Source organism: Eleutherodactylus coqui, chromosome 10, assembly GCF_035609145.1.
Source record: "Eleutherodactylus coqui strain aEleCoq1 chromosome 10, aEleCoq1.hap1, whole genome shotgun sequence".
Classification (NCBI taxonomy): Eukaryota; Metazoa; Chordata; class Amphibia; order Anura; family Eleutherodactylidae; genus Eleutherodactylus; species Eleutherodactylus coqui.
The window spans coordinates 18359536-18380560 of NC_089846.1; the positions used below are offsets into that span (position 1 = coordinate 18359536).

At 50.9% G+C, this 21025-nt stretch overlaps 1 protein-coding gene across 3 annotated transcripts in view; it reads right to left on the reverse strand.

Moving 5' to 3' along the window:
* EHMT1 (euchromatic histone lysine methyltransferase 1) overlaps positions 1 to 21025 on the reverse strand; it is a 108660-nt gene that overhangs the window by 72366 nt on the left and 15269 nt on the right. Inside the window, exon 1 of one of the 3 annotated variants that reach the window (XM_066580427.1) lies at positions 16992 to 17063. The exons of 1 other annotated variant lie outside the window; for it this stretch is intronic. In XM_066580427.1, the coding sequence (XP_066436524.1) occupies positions 16992 to 17015 (24 nt within the window). In that variant the 5' untranslated portion in view covers positions 17016 to 17063. Of the gene's footprint in view, positions 1 to 12640; positions 12652 to 16991; positions 17064 to 21025 lie in introns of those variants that run through there. One more of the 3 variants, XM_066580432.1, reaches the window with a different exon arrangement.

Sequence of the window (21025 nt, forward strand, 5' to 3'; positions counted from 1 at the left end):
GACTACCAATGCACTGTACCTGCTATCTAATGGCCAGCACTGCCATGTGATCAGCATTGGCCAATCAGAAGGCAGTGCCCAATGTACATTAGCTTGCTAAAATATTGTGATGGCCGATAACGGGACCAGGAACCGCCGAAACGAAAATATATATATATATATATATCGGACAAGAACAACTGCCAGTAATCTACCTCCTACTGGTCTAGGTGAAGAACTTTGTTCTGAAACTTCAAAGGGGTTGTACACAAATTGACTTATCGCCCATCCATTGGATAGGTAACCAATGTCTGATTGGTGAGGGTCTGCGGAGATCCCCGCTGATCTCGAGAACAGGGGTCCCGCGTCCCCCTCTCTGCGGGCTGGTTGTACCCCTGCAGCGACGAGGGGATTGAATGAAGAGACAGATATAGCTGGTCGTCGACTAATTCCATCAACACCACTGAAGCGGAGCAGGTCACTGCAGTAACAGACCCTGGACAAGAATAAATAGAGAAGGGGCCACAGCGCTGCAGCTGCCTCAGGAGAGTGACCATCTTGCCTGGGATGTCACTAACAGCATTCACAGTTATTCTCTAAGCAGCCACATGGACCTCAGGAACCTATGGGGGAGTGTTGTGGTTATGTTCTGTGACCTGTGCAGGGAGGGGGAGGAGGTGAGCTGTGACTATCACCTATTGTGAATAGCAGATCCTGTATCATCTTATGGCCGGGCTCACATGACCGTACGCGTAAAACCCTGCATGAGTGACCCAGGGCTTTACCGCTGTGGAGCCGGCCTATCGCCACGTATGGCAGTGATATTTTACTGCGCATGGCAGCGTATTTCACGCACTCTGTCATGCGCAGTCTTCCTAATTTTTTTTTGGGGGGGGGGGGGGTAAATTTTCCACACTATCGCTTCGCAAAGGCGCGTACATACACCGCCCATATGCAATGTAATTGTGTACAAGAGAACAATGGCCTCTCTCGTGCGTAATAAGCGGCAAAGTAGAACATGCCGCGTGCTTTTTGGCCCTCGTGTATTACACAATGCAAACATGCAATGTATCTGATTGTGTGAGAATGCCCGCGTATTGTGCGCAAATTATGTGGCAAGCGTACGCTCTTATGAGCCCGGCCATAGATGGGCAGGATAACAATGGCCGGTAACGAGAGTACTGTCGATTAGTGATCTCTGCATATCATTAAGCATATCAGCCAATTAGGAGGCTCGTTGGCCAGAGTGAAAAATTTCAAGTTTCTTTTTTTAATACGGTGACAGAAAATTACAAAAATAAATAAAATCACCAAACAGACTCGTTTTTTATAATGTTCATTTCAACTTTTTAAAAACTTTTTGTTCTTCGGTTGCCACGGTGGTGCGAGGGCTCGTTACCAGCGCCGAGCTTTAGCTCTTACTGCTACCATTTCCTGGGTACACGTAACGCGCTGTGTACGCTTTAAAGACATTTTTTAATATATTTTCTTTAGTTTTTTTTTTTCCTCCAGTTTTTTTCTTTGTATTGTCACATTCAAAATTCCATAACTTTATTTTTCCATCAACGGAGCTCAGCGACGGCTTGCTTTTTGCAGGACGAGCTGTTGTTTTTTTATTGCTACCATTTTGAGGTACATAAGGCTTTTTTTTTTTTTTAAATCAATTTTATTGCATTTTTTTGGGGAAGCAAAAATAAGCATTTTGGCAGCATTTTTACCGTGCAGGATAGGGCATCGTACAAGTCATTACAGATGCGACGATACCAAGCATGCGGGTTTTATTCGGGGGGGGGGGGGGGAGTGGGGGAAAAAGATTATTTCAAACCACTTTTTTATTTATTTATTTTTTTTACACTTTCTGTTCTTGTAGGGGAATTGAACTTGTGATCGCATGCAATGGCTGACCTGGACATCAAGCAATGGTGTCCGGTTGCCATGGCAGCCCATCGGTCCTCCACAATGACATCACAGCAGGCCATTGACGTCACAGAAGGAGCATACTCCCTTTGCAAAGCCTTGACATGCCGCAATCAAAATTGATCATAGCATGTAAGGGGTTAACAGCAGGGATCGGCGTTTTCACAGATCCCTGCTGCTGCAGCAGGGGCCTGGCTGTCAGTCACAGCCGGCTCACGCTGCAGATGGCACAAGATCAGGTTCTGAGCCCGTGCCATATGCACAGGACATAAGTTTACGTCCTGTTGTGGCAAGTACCAGCCGCCCCCGACGTAAACTTATAACATTAAAGGGTTAATATGAAACCGTGATTTAAGCAGCAGGTCGCTTTCAGTCCATTCTTTCACAACATTGGTCTGGTAGCTCTCCAGCTGTATATACCATCCACACGCGGGCAGAGGAAACAAGATGTACGGTAAAACACTGGGTATAACAGCCGCTGAGAGAGACTGGTGGGCACTAAACCTTAGTAACCAGTGTCAGGCAGCTGCTGCAAAGGCAAATACAATCATGGGATGCATCATAAGATGCATAAATGCTCACGGCAAGCAGATAGTTTTACTGCTACTTATTTACTAATACAGTCTACAAGTAGACGCTGTAAACGTAGGGTCTGTTTACATCAGGCGGTTATCATGTGAATGGCGCCAGAGCCGCTCAGCCCCCCGTTTGTACAGGCGCGTTCAAACGGGAAATCGTTCAGTGGTTCGCCTTCCCTGGGTGAGAGCGGCTGAACGAGCGCTGGTTACTCCGAAGGGTTAGCCAACGAGCCGCCGATGGCTTCTATACCGGCGGACAAGGAGCGGCCGGCATTCTGCTGTTTACACTGAATTATTATTCTTCCCTTTCGCTCGTTTGAACGATAATCGTTCTGTGTAAAAGGGGCGTCCGGACCGGACAGCCGTACATGTGCCGATCACAGCAGCTCTGCTGACGACTTGTGAGGCTCTCTAGTCTAGGTTTAGTCTATCTTTTAGTTGGCTTAGTTTAAATTGTGCTAAAATTTCAGTGCAATTTAGGCCACGCCCCTTTTATGAAGGAAAACCCCTTTGTCAAACTCAGCATAAAAGTGTCCAAAAGTATCTAAAACACATGGAAATTGTGAGGCAAAGCATGCTGATACCGTTCCGCGCTACCCGCCCCATGCCGTTCCGCGCTACCCGCCCCCTGCCGTTCCGCGCTACCCGCCCCATGCCGTTCCGCGCTACCCGCCCCATGCCGTTCCGCGCTACCCGCCCCATGCCGTTCCGCGCTACCCGCCCCCTGCCGTTCCGCGCTACCCGCCCCCTGCCGTTCCGCGCTACCCGCCCCCTGCCGTTCCGCGCTACCCGCCCCCTGCCGTTCCGCGCTACCCGCCCCCTGCCGTTCCGCGCTACCCGCCCCCTGCCGTTCCGCGCTACCCGCCCCCTGCCGTTCCGCGCTACCCGCCCCCTGCCGTTCCGCGCCACCCGCCCCCTGCCGTTCCGCGCCACCCGCCCCATGCCGTTCCGCGCCACCCGCCCCATGCCGTTCCGCGCCACCTGCCCCATGCCGTTCCGCGCCACCTGCTCCATACCGTTCCGCGCTACCTGCTCCATACCGTTCCGCGCTACCTGCTCCATACCGTTCCGCGCTACCCGCCCCCTGCCGTTCCGCGCCACCTGCCCCATGCCGTTCCGCGCCACCTGCCCTATGCTGTTCCGCGCCACCTGCCCCATGCCGTTCCGCGCTACCTGCTCCATACCGTTCCGCGCTACCTGCTCCATACCGTTCCGCGCTACCTGCTCCATACCGTTCTGGGGCAATTCCTGCCAAAAAGGTTCCAATTTTCAATAGTACATAGACCCCACGGAGAACAATTTTGGGCACCTATGTATAAGGAGGACAAAGCTGAACTAGAGCAGATGTAGAGGAGATGACCAAGTAAATTAAGGGACTTCGTGGATTACAGCACCAAGGCCGGTTGTCAGATGGGGTTAATCAGTTTACAATAAAAAGGTCTAAGGGATGTTTTAATTATAATGTACAAAATTTATAAACAGGCGGTAGAGAGAGCTAATGATCTGTTAGGCCAGGACAAGGCGACGTCCTCTCCATGTAGAGGAAAAAGATACCGTTAGAGATGAGGATTCTTTACTGTAAGAGCAGTGAGACTATGGAACGCTCCGCCACAAGATGCTGCGATTGAGGATTCAATATACAAATTGGAAAAAGGGCCTGGATGCCTTTCTTGATAATATAACCGGGTATGGGTACTACATTTCTGTTGGCCAGATTTGGAGTTGGGAAGGAATTCCTACTTCATAGGGAATTTTTTGCCTTCTTCTGGATCAACACAGTAGAATTATAAGTTGGACCCTTTTAATTTTCAACCTTATAACATACTGTATGTAACAGCCCGCTCCATTTTCGCTTCCTTACTTAAATGCAATCATTTTTGCAATAGGATTTAATGAAACATTTTGCACCGTTTGTCTTCTGCAGCTTCTACATATCACTGTATATAGACGCCGCAGTACGAGTAAACAGGAGGCCTGTCAGTAAGGCCGGTTCACACGAGCGTGTGATAAAACGCTGCATGTATAACGCAGCGGTTTACTGCTGTGTGAGGCGGGCCTATCGCCACACGTGGCAGCGATTTTTGACTGCGCATGACATCGTATGTCACGCCCGCTGTCTTGTCCGGTCTCCCTTGTGCCTTTTTTTAAATGTCCCCTCTCTGTCACTTAGTGATGTTGCAGATAAACACCATACATATGCAATGTAATTGTGTATATACAGTATTTGTTATGCACTCGGAGAACAATAAGGCTTAACTGCGCATAATATGCGGTAAAATAGAACATGCTGCGTTCGTTTTTACACGCGTAGTATACGCAATGACTACACGCAAGTGTGAATGGAACAATGAAAATCAAGGTACTTTCATTGACTCCATGCACCAGGTAGCATGCGCGCGTAATAGGCTATTAAATTGCGCTCGTGTGAGCCTGGCCTAAATGCCCATTTATGCGCATCGATTTGCGCTCAAAAGACATCTTTTGAGCCATAATCGTTGAGCATTTGCAAGGCAAGATCGCTCAAAATTCGCTCAAACGGCAGTTTAAGTGACAGTTTTGAGCGTTCACTTTGCATAAGTGTGTAAATGAAGCTCATGCTGTATGCAGAGGACAAGCGGGACCGCTATCTTCTGCATACAGCTGTTGTCTTCTCGGAGCCCTCAGCTGGATACCAGCTGAGCGCTCCGAGCAGGGTATGCAGAAGACAAGCGGGGCCGCCTGTCTTCTGTATTCAACTGTTGTTTTCTCTGTGCACTCAGCTGATATACAGCTGAGCGCCCCGAGCGGTGTATGCAGAACACAGCTGGAGCACTGTCTTCTGCATACCCCTGCTGTGTTCACGGAGTGCACAGCTGGTATACAGCTGAGCACTCCGAGCGGGGTATGCAGAAGACAAGCAGGACCGCTATCTTTAGCATACAGCTGTTGTCTTCTCGGAGCACTCAGCTTTAAGCGGGGTTTGCTGAACACAGCCTCCCCGCTGTCTTGTGCATACTCCTGCTGTGTTTACGGAGCGCACAGCAGATATACAGCTAAGCACTCTGAGCAGCATTTTGCAGAACACAGCTGGAGCGCTGTCTTTTTCATACTCCGGCTGTGTTCTCCGAGCGGAATAGCAGCTGAAACAATGGTATCAGCGGTATCCTGCTGAGAACTCAGCGGGCAGCACTGATAAGGCTCATTGTTCTCTTTCAGCTAGCTAATTAACAACTTGTTAATGAAAACTGCACAATGTCCATGCAGTTAGACCCAACGATTCTCGCTCAAAAGACGGCTTTGAGCGATTTATGAGCGAGAATCGTTGGGTCTGAATGGGCCTTCAGGCTGGACAATCCGGTTCCCCTCCGCTCTCTCCTCTCCTGAACATTATCAGCAGCCAATTTATGACCACAACATTAGCTGATAAGGGCTGACAGTCCGGCCTCACTGATGGATCTCCTACTGAGAATTAGACTGCGGTGTCTGTATACAGTGATATGTAGAAGCTGCAGAAGGCAAACGGTGCAAAATGTTTAAGTCCTATTGAAAAAGTTATTGTCAGCCCAAAATACGTGTATTTAAAGGGATTTCCAGCACTGAACTATTGATGGCCTATCATCAGGACGTTGGAGCGTACGTTGCGTCCCACTATTTCAAGCGCACGCTGTTGCGTCCGCTCCCGGCAATCGACCACTTCCAGGTGTGAAGCTGCGGTGTATGGGCTGGAGGAGCTTGTAAACTATAGCAGTGTATGGGCTGCTGTGGTGTATGGGCTGGAGGAGCTTGTAAACTATAGACATATGTTTTACAGGTTTGATTATTCTCCTGACGACGGTGAATTATTGATGCCCTGGAACACGTTGCGCCTCATGTTTTCTTGCTCATGGTCATAAAGTACCATCTCTTGTTTAGTTCTGTGTTGTGACCTATTCAGGCTCTCTCCTATAGAGGGGTAGAAGCCGTATAACCCCCAGGTTTCCCACACATAAGTGTATTTGACAACATTGGTTAAAGGGGTTCTACTAAAACATCAAGTTATTCCCTATCCACAGGCAGTCCCATTGACAGCGAATAGGGCGCTAGTAATAAACCAGCAGTGAGGAGGTCGGTGGGCATAGGACCCCTGTCCTTGAGATCAGCGGTGGTCCCAAAAGTGAAACCCTCTCTGATCAGCAAATTATCCCCTATCCATAGGCAGTCCCATTGACCGTGAACGTAGAGCTAGTAATTGCCCCGCAGTGAAGAGGACGGGAGGCACAGGACCCCTGTCCTTGAGCTCAGCGGGGGTCTCAACAGTGAGACCCCCTCCGGTCAGCAAGTTATCCCCTATCCACAGGCAGTCCCATTGACAGTGAATGAAGCGCTAGTGCACAACCGGCACTTCATTCAGTCTCTTCCTTACTTAAATGGGTGTAATAACCCTGCAGTACGGAGGACACAGGACCCCCCCTGTCCTTGGGATCAGCAGGGTCTCAACAGTGAGACTCCCTCCGGTCAGCAAGTTATCCCCTATGCATAGTAAAGGAACTAACTTGCATTTTTGGAACAACCCTTTTAGAGTTATTTTGGTCACTGCATCTGTCTGAGCGCCATTCTGCTACTGTTCCCTTTTATCCTCAGAATAAGCCATCAATAGTTGATCCGCTGCTCACGATCCCTGCCGATCAGTTGGTTAAAGTGACACTTCAGTCCATACCAGGGACAGCGCTGTACGCTGTATATCAGTTGTACCTGGTACTGCAGCTCAATGTCGTCCACTTGGATGGCACTAAGCTGCTCCCGGGCCTTGTGACAAACCGGACGTCTTCAAAATCAGCTGATCGTGGCGATTCTGACCGGTGGACCCCCAACTGATCAACCACTGATGACCTTATCTGAGGAGAAGTCAATAGTATAATCCCGAAAAAAAAACCTTTAAGTGAAAAATAAGGCCTTTTTGGGGAGCAAAATATTAAACTCCCTACTGCTTCATCCTAAACTCCGCCTGCTCCATCGTTGGTATTCACAGTATATTTTCCTTATCGACGTCCATAGAAAGAAAAAAAACAAACCACTAAATACCCGCGAGTCAACCCTTGTATTTCTCAAGAGGAAACCGTCAGCAGCCCCAGACACTTCAATAAGAGGAATACTGAACCAAAATAGCTACATGTGTAGCTATTTGTATCCTTCCTCCCCAACGTGATCCTGACCTTTATGTCACAGCTGAACTAGATCTTCCCCGTCTAGCAGATCCTAAAGCGCCTTCCTACCCCAAGCGGATCCTCAGGTGGATTCCCAGGGACGCTACATACTGGCATGCAGACAATTGAAGTCCAAAGTTGAAGCCTTTCTGGTGGAGAGTTAAACAAACAGGTTCCCTGCGCCTGCTGGAAGGCAGACGGCTGCAGACACCGCAGCAATCATCTCTGGCAGCTTTCTTGACAAGAAGGTGGGTTTATGAAGCCCCTTTCCTTCTACAAGACTTCCACCTCCAAGTTAGGAGTCATCATGGCCAACAGCAGACACCTCCAGCCATACCCATGCAAGAAAGGGCACAAGTTCTCGCTCTGCCACGCTCCTTGTGCCACCTCAGTCCTCCCAAGGAGCAGAACAACTAGTCTGGCTCTTAGCAAAATGCATTGTCCTACCTCCTCCAGGCCTACAAGGGCTTCACACACGTTCCAGACACACGGTGGGTGCAGCCAGACTTGGGCATGCTCAGTGCACCCGAAGCCATTGCACCGCGTTCAACAGTAGCAAGAAAAAAAAAAAAAGAAGGAGGAAGTGTCATTGCAATGAGAATGAGAGCGGCTAATCCAGCGGCTGCACTTGCATCGTCAACCTCCAGAGCCCGGCGGTCCCACGGCCACGTGCGGCTCCTGGAAGCTCCCTCGCTCTTCTCCAGGCACTTCCTATTCAATCCAAGAGTTACTTGCAATAAAAGGAGGCACATTCCAGCGAGCACCACAATGCCGAGCGCCGCCCCGCCGGGAGCACACATCCCTATTGTCTTAGCCTTTCTCCAGTGCAAACAAAGGACAACATTTGCAAATTTTATCTATTTGTGTTTTTTTTGGGGGGGGGGGGGGTTGGGGTATTTCTGTCTCCAATACCTTCACTTTCAGCGTTCTGCAAGCTGTGCTGTTGGGAAGCCACAACCCCCAGTATGGCCACCCGCTTCTCAGGGCATGCTAAGAGTTGTAGTCCCACAACAGGCTGCACAGTCTTTGTGAATGGACCGTTTTGGCAGACCTGACTGTTTCCTTGACAACAATGTTTATTAGCTTGGAAATCTTCACATTTTATTTCCAGTCAATAGTAAAAATGTGATCGGTGTGCGATGGCGAGCGCCGAGAGCCGGGAGTACTGTGCACCGCGCAAAAGGCATCTACAGAACCGCTCTCCATCCGACTAGGAAAGTCATCAGCCGACGAGTCAACCTGCGTGTCCGTAACGGGGACACCCACTTCACCTGCGTGTTCGTCGGTCCGTTCACACAGAATGATTGTTGGGCGAACAAGCGTTTGGAGCAACGCTCGGGCCCGAAAATCGGTCGATGTAGAAGGACCATTAAGCACACACTTTTTTGGTGCCCTTTCGTTGGTCACACTTTTCTCTTATACAAAAGTTTATGGGAAAGTGGCTGAAAAAAAAACCGCTATCTGCAACCAGACTTGGGGTGTATTCACACAGACGGTTTTCCCGTGCGAGTCCCGCCTGATTCCGAGATGACTAGAACTCGTACGGGAAAAAACAACCCGTTGATGTGCTTAGGTTCCATGACAGATTTTTGTCTCAGACCGATGATGGCCGTCCCATTCTTGTAGTAAGCGGTGGCCCGCACATCAGACAACGCACGGAGGGGTGTTAGCATGTTGTCTGATGCGAGTTGCAACTTGCTACTGGCCATGTGAATGCGGCCCTAGGCTCATCCTTCACACAATTTTTGATGCTTTTATTGGGCTTGTAAACAAATTCCATCGATCTCGTCCTTTTTGGGGGGTTTTTCCTTGCAAGTATTTTGTGTGGCTTTTTGCGTTTATGCATATTTTAGGAGAAGTCTACTGGCCGTCCCTGGCTCCCAACCCACGAAGACCGACCCAAGTAGATGACTAATGCTTGGCATCAGGAACGGTTGCGTTTGTTCACTGAAGGCCCATGGAAACGATAGAACACTAAGGTCAGTCTGCAGCTTACAAGCTCTCTGGAAAAATGTGGTGTTACCCTAGCAGCCCTTTGTAACAGCCTAATCTGATAGATAACCCTACTGGTGGCTGCGGTTTCATTTTCCTTTTTACTTACTTCCATTTCTCCACAAGGTATAGATGGTGACACTTTATGCTATGCAGAATCTACTGTAAGAAAGTCTAAAGAGGAGCTGCACTTTTTACAAACTTCTGACATGTCAGAGAAACATGTCAAAAGTTTTGCTCAGTGGGGGTCCGGGTGCTGGGAGCTTTGCAGACTGCTGAAATGAGCCGACCGCAGGGCTCGCCTGAGCGCTGCGCCCCTTTGGCCGTCTTCATTGCTCAGTCACATCTCTAAACATCTGAAGACAGATGCATAGGCCTGGGTTCACACAAGGCGGATTTGCTGCGGTTTTGCAGCGGTTTGCCGTTGCATGTCCGCACTGCAGCAAAACTGCTGCGTTTGCAGTGCAATGCAGCACAAATGAGTTTGGACAAAAAGCTGTTCTCACGGGACGGATTTTTTCCGCACTGCTGCAGTGCGGAAATGCAACTGCGGCGCGGTTTTTCAAGATGCAGCATGTCCATTCTTTTGACATTTCCGCAGCGTTTTTTTGTCCATAGACCTCTATGGACGCAGCAAAATCCGCAATACAAAAATAACCTTTGAAGCGGTTTTGCCGCAGAAGCAGTTCTTCAGCGGCAAAACCGCAACGGAAAAAAAGAGGCAAATCCGCCCTGTGGGAACCCAGCTTGGGTGTCTATACAGCTTTATGGACCCATCTTCAGCTGCTGAGAGGAGCCGGAAAGTAATGAAGCCAGCAGAAGGAGCACAGCACCCGAGTCAGCACTGCTGCCCCCTGGCTTCAGCAATCAGCGATGGTCTCAACACTTGGACCCCCACTGATCAAAACGTTTGACATGCTGCTCTGACTTGTCAAACGTGTAAAAAGTGCAGCTCCTCTTTAAGGGCTCCTCGCAGTATTAGATGCCGGTACTTTACAATACATGGGAAAGGGGAGTTTTAAAATACCCACTTTTTTATGGCCTTCATTTAGTGTCGTTCTGTTGGACATGAAACCAGCTGTAATAAGTTCTCTACAGTCACCTGCTTGTTATTGGTTAAAAAGTGGCGAGAAGAGTTAAAAAGTGCAAGTATTCGCACAAACATAACAAAAAATGACGTAAACAGTTGATAAATCCCCCCCCCCCCCCCCCCCCCGTGTATTCAGGGTCATTTGGGAAAGTTTTAGGGAGTTCCAACATTAATAATACACACAGGGGCTTATTGATAAATAATGGATAACAACAGACCAGACAGCCCTAACACAGGCCAGATGTATCCCAGCAGCTCTGCTGAATGCCCGGTCTGCCTAGTCTAAGCCTTATGCCCACGGCTGGGTTGGATTCCAACTGCGAAATCTCAAAGCGGAATCAGAGCCGGCGCCCCGCAGAGACCCTAAACTCACCTGTCCTAATCTGCTGTGAGCGTGTCTCGCCTGGCGCAGTGCAGCACATGACGCGCCGGCGCTGGTCGGTGACGCGGTTCCTGCGATACTTCCGCTGTGCCCACTGCACAGAATATCGCGGGACGGGCGGCTTCCGTTAACCGCAATGTAAGTCGTCTGTCCTATTTTCCGCACAAAATAGAACAAGCTGCGAGTCTCCCTGCGAGCAGAAAACTGCAGTTGATTTCTGCTCGTGGGCATTGGATATTGCAGCAGAATTTGCGGCGTGCGTCTGGCCGTTAATTCCACAGCGTTAATCCGTCCGTAAGTATTAGCACTAAAGGAAAAGCAGCGTGTTCTATTTTACCGCGGATATCCATGATATACAGCCCGTCGTGCTCTACGGTCGTGGACATATCTGCAGCCCATACGGAACTAGCCATGATGCAGGAAATGCAAACGAAAAAAGCTGTACTGCGAATGACTGCCTGCGCGAGTATACGGTTATACGCAGTACAATACGCAGCCGTGCGCAGGGTCACATGGCATGGGTCCCGACGCATATATGCCGAGACCACCATGCTGTCACCCCTTTCCCCTCCCCCTCACAGGCTCTGCTCTCCCCCCTCCCTCCCACCTCCTGCTGCTGCAATGGGCTCCCATAGGAGCCCATGCAGCAGTTGACGTATTCTGGCCCAAAAGATAGTTTAAGGACTGTCTTTTGGCCCCAACATAAAAATGCCCGGCCCTATATTGGCCGGCCAGTATTACGTCTCAGGAATACGGCCATGTGATCTGATGCTTTTGAATCTAATGCATCAGAACGTAGCGTATATCAGCACAGCCGGCTGATATACGCTCGTGGGAATACAGCCTTAGGCCGCCGACACACTAGCGGGTTATTTTGCCATCTGTGTATAGTTTGTTAAAAAAAAACAAAAAAAACGTGGACTATATACAGACGGTATACGGACCCATATAACTTAATGTGGCAACACACTCTAGCGAGTATTCTCACCGACTGACGCAATGTGCGCTATTCCCATCCGTTTTACGGACACACGGAGCAAATAAAGACTGAACACTGAAGGAACAATGGAGCGGCACACGGACGGGAAAGGGGCTGAAAAACTCGACTTCTAGGATGAATCGGACAAACAGCAGGACGCCAAAAAAAGTGGGGGTAAAAAGGAGAATAACGGTTCATGAACAGAAGTTTAACCATGGAGGAAACCCAAGAAGCTTACTTCTTACAAGATGCCTCCAGCAGGAGCCGAGGGCCTTGTAAGCAGCAGATCCAGTCTAATGTCATCGTCTTACACCACAAGGCAGAAAGTCCTGCAAGTATCAGAAACCCCGCAGTCTATCATCTCCACAGTGGAGAAGGAACAATAAGACACTGACATGCAAATGACTTCCAAGTCTGACTCTGGGGATGGGTGGAGGCGACGGCAACGCTCCCAACTGTAACAAAGGGGAAGAAAGAAACTAAATGAGCACTCTGTAGAGAGAATGGGAAGGCTTCCAGGTAGCGCTGGGCAGGAGGGTGAGCCCCGATGGGCTGACCTACCTCCACCACGGGGCCATCTGATCCTCCTTGTACCCTGGTGTCACCATGGGCTGCCAGCAGGATGAGGAGCATGCACAGTGAGAGCAGGAAATCCGCTCATGGCCGGTCGCTGGGAACGATTGCTTGCCATCAGCAAGGGCCAGCAAGCTTAGTGCCCTCGGTGGCAATGCAGATGCTCCCTTATAGGGGAATACGTGAGCTGCACTATACATTATACATATGTCACTGCATTATAGACTATACTGTGTAGTTAGAGGCCAGACGGCAAGGTTTATAGCCGACTGGGACAATACTGCTCCAATACAGGCAGTTAGGCATTAGTCTATGGTTGGACGTAAGCCATGTGGGTCTATATGGCAGCAATGCTGTCAGTGCTGCTGCATATATCACGCACCATGGTGTCTGCTGAGAAGGCAGGAAAACTCCCAAAACGGGATGTCTACACCACGAGGCTTCATCGCAGTCCCCTACCTGGGCAACAAGCAACTGGATTTGCTACTCCGACCATGAAAAAATGTCCTAAAGATGCTTGATAACTCACAGAAGCCAAAAAACCCACCATTATGAAGGGGTTAATAACTACTCCTTCGCCCTTCGAGTCATTATAAACCAACTACTCAGCGCCTACACCTTACATGGGGTTACGCCGGCCCACATCTGTATTGTATCCTACGGCCGGAGGTTCCAGCACAGAACCGGCTCATAATACGGAAAGACAAAGTGCTGCATGACAGCTGAGCAGACCCCTTTACAGTCAATGGGGTCCGCCCGACGCTGTTCGGTCCCGTCCATAAACTGAGCCATTCGTCCGCAGGGATCCCCCTTTCCCGCTCCCCGAACGGAGAAGGAAGGCGAAACCTTGAGCGCAGATGTGAAAGCACCCTTAAGGCTAGGCTCACATGGGGCAGATTAGCCACGGAATTTCCCTGCGGTAATTTTGCTGCAGCCATGTGGGCGAGAATTTGCAAAAATCTCGTCCACACGGGGCGGCCAATCCGTTGCGGCAAAGCTGAGCGGAACCGGCGTCGCAGCGTGGTTCTTGAAGATTCAGTATGTCTATTTTTTTTCTTTCCGCTGCGGCCTCGCTCCTCTCTATGGGGAGAGAAAGCCACAGCGGAATGCCGGCGGCCGGACGGCTCCAAAACCTGCGGCGAATCGCAGGTTTTGAAGCTGCGCTTTTCCAGCGAAATTCCCACAGTTTTTCGGTGCGGCTAAACCGGGGGAATTCCGCTGGAAATCTGCCCTGTGTGACCCCATGTGAGCCTTAAAGGGGTTGTCCCGCGGCAGCAAGTGGGGTTATACACTTCTGTATGGCCATATTAATGCACTTTGTAATGTACATTGTGCATTAATTATGAGCCATACAGAAGTTATAAGAAGTTTTTCACTTACCTGCTCCGTTGCTGGCGTCCTCGTCTCCATGGTGCCGACTAATTTTCGGCCTCTAATGGCCAAATTAGCCGCGCTTGCGCAGTCCGGGTCTTCTGCTGTCTTCAATGGGGCCGCTCGTGCAGAATGCCGGCTCCGTGTAGCTCCGCCCCGTCACGTGCCGATTCCAGCCAATCAGGAGGCTGGAATCGGCAATGGACCGCACAGAAGAGCTGCGGTCCACGGAGGGAGCAGACCCCGGCGGCCATCTTCAGCAGGTGAGTATGAAGACGCCGGACCGCCGGGATTCAGGTAAGCGCTGTCCGGTTTGTTTTTTTAACCCCTGCATCGGGGTTGTCTCGCGCCGAACGGGGGGGGGGGGGGGGGGGTTAAAAAAAAAAACGTTTCGGCGTGGAACAACCCCTTTAACATAAGCGAAATACATGTAAAAGCCCAACAGCAGCTCAGAAACTACAAAGTCACTGAAAAATGCAACATTTATCTATGGAAACATTCAAATAGAAAAACAGAAAATCTATATAAACAGAAAATACTAGATGTAGTCAAAAAGACAGATCCGGCGCCAATTCTCAGTACGGGCGTCCTATAGTGAAATACCAATACAGTACTTGAATAGGAAGACATGGAGGCGCTACACGATGGTATGGCACACGGGCCGCTGCTATGACTGAAGTTCTGGTAGTATGGCCTATGCAAAAGTGTACGCAGAAGAGGCCTAACGTGGATCGGTACCTGAACCTCCTGCCGGTGGATGACTTCCTGGATGATCGGCCCCCATCATAGCAGGAGGAGGACATTTCCAGTACACTTTCCTTACTTCAGTCCTAGCAGCGGTCCCACCGGACTTAGAGAGACGTGGAGAGCAGAATACTACTTCCCACATGTTACTCTTCAACTCTGCAATTGGGTTTTACTCTCTCTTATGGGGCCACAACACAAAATTGAAATCCATGTTCCGGGACCCCCAGGATCCCGTGTGCCATACCATCGTGTAGTACATCCATGTCTTCCTATCGAAGTATTGTTATTTCAGTATAGGACACCCGTACTCAGATATGGCATCGGATCCGGCTTTTTGACTCCCCCGTGTGTGTGTGTATATATATATATGTGTGTGTATACATATAATATAACACACAAAGAAATGCCACCAAAAACAAATAAAAGGAACACAAAACACACTAAAAATAGTGAGAGAATATATATATAAATATTAACTAGCTCTTCCTTCAGTAAGTTAGACTAGGGCTACAAGGTGACTTTGGCCGTGCGGTGGAAGACCACAGTGTACGGAAGTCGATGAGATTGTGAACCCACAATCGCAAGGAGCGATGAGAGTTTGGATTTCTTATGACGCGAGCCGCAACACAATCGCATTACCTCCCGCTAGTTTGTGATGAACCACACCGCAATATGTGACCGCACAACCTGCGCCGCTGCCGCTTACACATTTCCATTCCATATGGAACAGTAGAACGAAGATAAAATGACGTCAAAATAACGGATCCCGGCGGCGTCTGATGAAACCAATTGACTATATATAATGGGTTCATTACAGTAAACTGGCCTACACTATTCGTATAGCATTCATGATGAAACGAGCGGTCTGAACACAGCGTGTCCAATGTACTGCGGCTCCATACAAGTCCTATAGGCTTATGATCCATACAAGTCTTTGCTCCTATAGGCTTATGATCCATACAAGCCCTTGCTCCTATAGGCTTATGATCCATACAAGCCCTTCCTCCTATAGGCTTATGATCCATACAAGCCCTTCCTCCTATAGGCTTATGATCCATACAAGCCCTTGCTCCTATAGGCCTATGATCCATACAAGCCCTTGCTCCTATAGGCCTATGATCCATACAAGCCCTTGCTCCTATAGGCTTATGATCCATACAAGCCCTTGCTCCTATAGGCTTATGATCCACACACGTCCTTGCTCCTATAGGCTTATGATCCATACATGTCCTTGCTCCTATAGGCTTATGATCCATACAAGTCCTTGCTACTATAGGCTTATGATCCATACAAGTACTTGCTCCTATAGGCTTATGATCCATACAAGTCCTTGCTCCTATAGGCTTATGATCCATACAAGTCCTTGCTCCTATAGGCTTATGATCCATACAAGTCCTTGCTCCTATAGGCTTATGATCCATACAAGTCCTATAGGCTTATGATCCATACAAGCCCTTGCTCCTATAGGCTTATGATCCATACAAGCCCTTGCTCCTATAGGCTTATGGTCCGGTACTGATCACATGTGGATATATTACAGGTGCTGCAAATAGACATATTTTCACCTATGACGACAGAAGAACCCAAAAGGTGAAAATGGACCCCAACTATCATCAGGAGGGGAAGGGGTCTACTCAATTAAGATTAGTTTTCCCTCCTCAGGCCATGACATGGGACAACATAGGGGCCCCACTGATTAACACCGTTTTCTGCACTCAGGTCTACAGTCATTCCGGTAAAAAGGTGTCCTGAAGAGTTAATAATCTTCTTCTCTACCTCATACTAACATGTCAAAGAAGAATGCTGAAGGAGGCCGAGTTTCTTAAGTTTTGCATTCGATACATAATTCCTAATATTGTGCGTCGGTCACGGAAGCCAGCGGAGCTACTGGGGCTCTATGGAGGGCTGGATGGTCCTCGTGTAGGGGATTACATCGTGCAACACAAAAGGAAACAAGAGGACAAACACTAGGCCAACATACTAAAAGGTGGGTGCTGGGTACAAAGTTTCCAAGTCAAGAGGGAAAGGGGGGAGAAGAATGATTGCATGCAGCCACCCAAAGCCCACGGTGCCGAGCCTCAGCCGACGTCACTGAGGAACATTAGCCAACACTGGAAATATGTAAATTGTCTCCAACAGCCTGGAGGAAACAAAGAGTGTCTAACAAGTCAGCAGCTCCAGGAGCGATGAGTGCGAGCCGAGCCCCGGTGGGCTGACGTACCTCCACCACAGGCCACTGTGCCATCAGATCCTCCTTGCAGCCGCTGTGAGGCCTACCCTGGTGTGTCCATGAGCTGCCAGCAGGATGAGGAGCATGCTCAGTGAGAGCAGGAAATCAGCTCATGGCTGGTCGGCTGTACTGTGTCAATAGAGGGAGATTCCCCCCTTCCCCCTCAGCTAGGCCCTCCACCAAAGTCCAAGTCAAGGCTCCAGAAGCCCCTTCATGGGGATCCCTTCCCCTAATTGTCCCTAAATAGCACTGCAGGTCGTTGGCTGGAGGTCACAGCTATCGGCTTTAATGATCTGTGGGGGCTGAGAGCCGCCGGATGGCTGAGGAATCCTCATTTCACACTATTCTGGTTACTTTCTATCTACGGGAGGTGAAATAAGACCCCACAGGCTCATCGTGTGGAAGGAATCCATGGATTAGAGGGCAAGCTCTGAGGGTTTAGGGGCGGACGTCATCTAGATGAATTAGGGCTCCGGCACACATGGAGCCAAAACCAGAAGCGGATCCAAAATAATAATAATCTGTACGGCGCCAACTTATACCGCAGCCTAAAATAAGGGAGAAATGCGCATCTTTCCATGATACTTCTCTCAGTGCAACTCCTGGTTTTGGCTCGCCCCTACTTCTTCACAACCCAGAATGCTGTGAACGATAAGGGTGCTATATTCTATGTAGAAGACATCCTGCATAGAATGAAGAGGACCGACAACCCATCACAGTGACCCCCCATGAATATGCACCTTCCATGTTCAGTGCTCAGCCGCAGGATGAACGAGCAGCAGCCGAACTCTTGGAGGGAATCCATGAACCGACCCGCAGCAGTGACCGACAACCCCCCGCGGCAGCAGTGACCGACAACCCCCCGCGGCAGCAGTGACCGACAACCCCCCGCGGCAGCAGTGACCGACAACCCGCCGCGGCAGCAGTGACCGACAACCCCCCGCGGCAGCAGTGACCGACAACCCCCCGCGGCAGCAGTGACCGACAACCCCCCCACGGCAGCAGTCACCGACAACCCCCCCACGGCAGCAGTCACCGACAACCCCCCCACGGCAGCAGTCACCGACAACCCCCCCACGGCAGCAGTCACCGACAACCCCCCCACGGCAGCAGTGACCGACAACCCCCCCACGGCAGCAGTGACCGACAACCCCCCCACGGCAGCAGTGACCGACAACCCCCCCACGGCAGCAGTGACCGACAACCCCCCCACCGCAGCAGTGACCGACAACCCCCCCACAGCAGCAGTGACCGACAACCCCCCCACAGCAGCAGTGACCGACAACCCCCCCACAGCAGCAGTGACCGACAACCCCCCCACAGCAGCAGTGACCGACAACCCCCCCCCACAGCAGCAGTGACCGACAACCCCCCCACAGCAGCAGTGACCGACAACCCCTCCCCACAGCAGCAGTGACCGACAACCCCCCCCCCCACAGGAGCAGTGACCGACGACAACCCCCCCCACAGCAGCAGTGACCGACAACCCCCCCCCCCCACAGCAGCAGTGACCGACAACCCCCCCCCCCCACAGCAGCAGTGACCGACAACCCCCCCCACAGCAGCAGTGACCGACAACCCCCCCCACAGCAGCAGTGACCGACAACCCCCCCCCACAGCAGCAGTGACCGACAACCCCCCCCACAGCAGCAGTGACCGACAACCCCCCCCCCACAGCAGCAGTGACCGACAACCCCCCCCCACAGCAGCAGTGACCGACAACCCCCCCCCCTCAGCAGCAGTGACCGACAACCCCCCCCACAGCAGCAGTGACCGACAACCCCCCCCCACAGCAGCAGTGACCGACAACCCCCCCCACAGCAGCAGTGACCGACAACCCCCCCCACAGTACTGACCGACAACCCCCCACAGTACTGACCGACAACCCCCCCACAGTACTGACCGACAACCCCCCCACAGTACTGACCGACAACCCCCCCACAGTACTGACCGACAACCCCCCCACAGTACTGACCGACAACCCCCCCACAGTACTGACCGACAACCCCCCCACAGTACTGACCGACAACCCCCCCACAGTACTGACCGACAACCCCCCAACAGTAGTGACCGACAACCCCCCAACAGTAGTGACCGACAACCCCCCAACAGTAGTGACCGACAACCCCCCAACAGTAGTGACCGACAACCCCCACAGCAGTAGTGACCGACAACTCCCACAGCAGTAGTGACCGACAACCCCCACAGCAGTAGTGACCGACAACCCCCACAGCAGTAGTGACCGACAACCCCCACAGCAGTAGTGACCGACAACCCCTACAGCAGTAGTGACCGACAACCCCCACAGCAGTAGTGACCGACAACCCCCACAGCAGTAGTGACCGACAACCCCCACAGCAGTAGTGACCGACAACCCCCACAGCAGTAGTGACCGACAACCCCCACAGCAGTAGTGACCGACAACTCCCACAGCAGTAGTGACCGACAACCCCCACAGCAGTAGTGACCGACAACCCCCACAGCAGTAGTGACCGACAACCCCCACAGCAGTAGTGACCGACAACCCCCACAGCAGTAGTGACCGACAACCCCCACAGCAGTAGTGACCGACAACCCCCACAGCAGTAGTGACCGACAACCCCCACAGCAGTAGTGACCGACAACCCCCACAGCAGTAGTGACCGACAACCCCCACAGCAGTAGTGACCGACAACCCCCACAGCAGTAGTGACCGACAACCCCCACAGCAGTAGTGACCGACAACCCCCACAGCAGTAGTGACCGACAACCCCCACAGCAGTAGTGACCGACAACCCCCACAGCAGTAGTGACCGACAACCCCCACAGCAGTAGTGACCGACAACCCCCACAGCAGTAGTGACCGACAACCCCCACAGCAGTAGTGACCGACAACCCCCACAGCAGTAGTGACCGACAACCCCCCAACAGTACTGACCGACAACCCCCACAGACCTGTGTACGGGTAGATGAGCAGGCATCTTCTGAAGTCCAGATCAGAAGACCAACCCTTCTCTCAGGGTACTTTTACATCGGCCAACCATCGTTCGGAAAATCACTCAAATGAGCTATTTGGACTGACAATCGTCCCGTGTAAAGGTGGGGCTGAGCGACAAATCACTCATTAGTGACTAATTGCTTCATTTTAGAAACAAAGCGACTAATGAGCGACCTCTAACTCAGTGTAAACAGGCAAACGTTCAGAGATAATCGACACTGCGAATGAAGGCGGTCGGCCGGAAGAGATGTCCAGCGCCCACCTCCATTCACTGAACGCCCATCACTCCTGTGTAAATCACCGCGCTTCACACCAGCGTACGGTCACATGCCTGTAATACGGAGGTATATAGACGAGGTTACAAGCGCATGTCAGCAGGATCTGTATACCAATGAATGCGAATACGGATGCAAAAACGATCAAAAGTAACGGCCATGTAAATAGATACATTAGCTCTGTACCGCGGTCAGTAAAACACGGCCCCGATACAGAGGAACAATACACTCGTCTTAAGGAGGTTTTCCCATCTTGGCTTTTTGTAGTGAAGGAAAACCCCTGCCGAAGCCTCCGAGAAGAGCGCAGTGCTATTCCCACAGCTCTCATTGAAGTGAATGGGCGCTGCAGAAACAGCGTGGCACAGTGCCCTACATCCCCCCGAGTTACAGAGGCAGCGCACTGTGCCATGCTGTTTCCGTAGCTCCCATACATTTTAATGGGAGACACAGCGCTGGAGGCTTTCTGAAAGGTGGTGGGAAAAGAGCGCCCAAGTTTACCGAACTCGGCCATGAAAAGCCAAGATGGGGATTCACCTGCCATTCATTGTGTATGTGATTGATCAGCCAATGGCAGGCATTGGTGGTGATCAGGTGACCAATGAATGGTACGTGACCGCAGCCGGCTTCTTCCAAGTTCAGCGTGGGGGGCTCTGGGGGCATTTACAGAGGCTCGGACGGCTTTTTTCTTTATTTCACGTTATTTAAAAAAAAAAAAAAGTATATGGCCTGATCTATATTTTTTTCACAATGGCGCTTACAATAAACGAATCTCA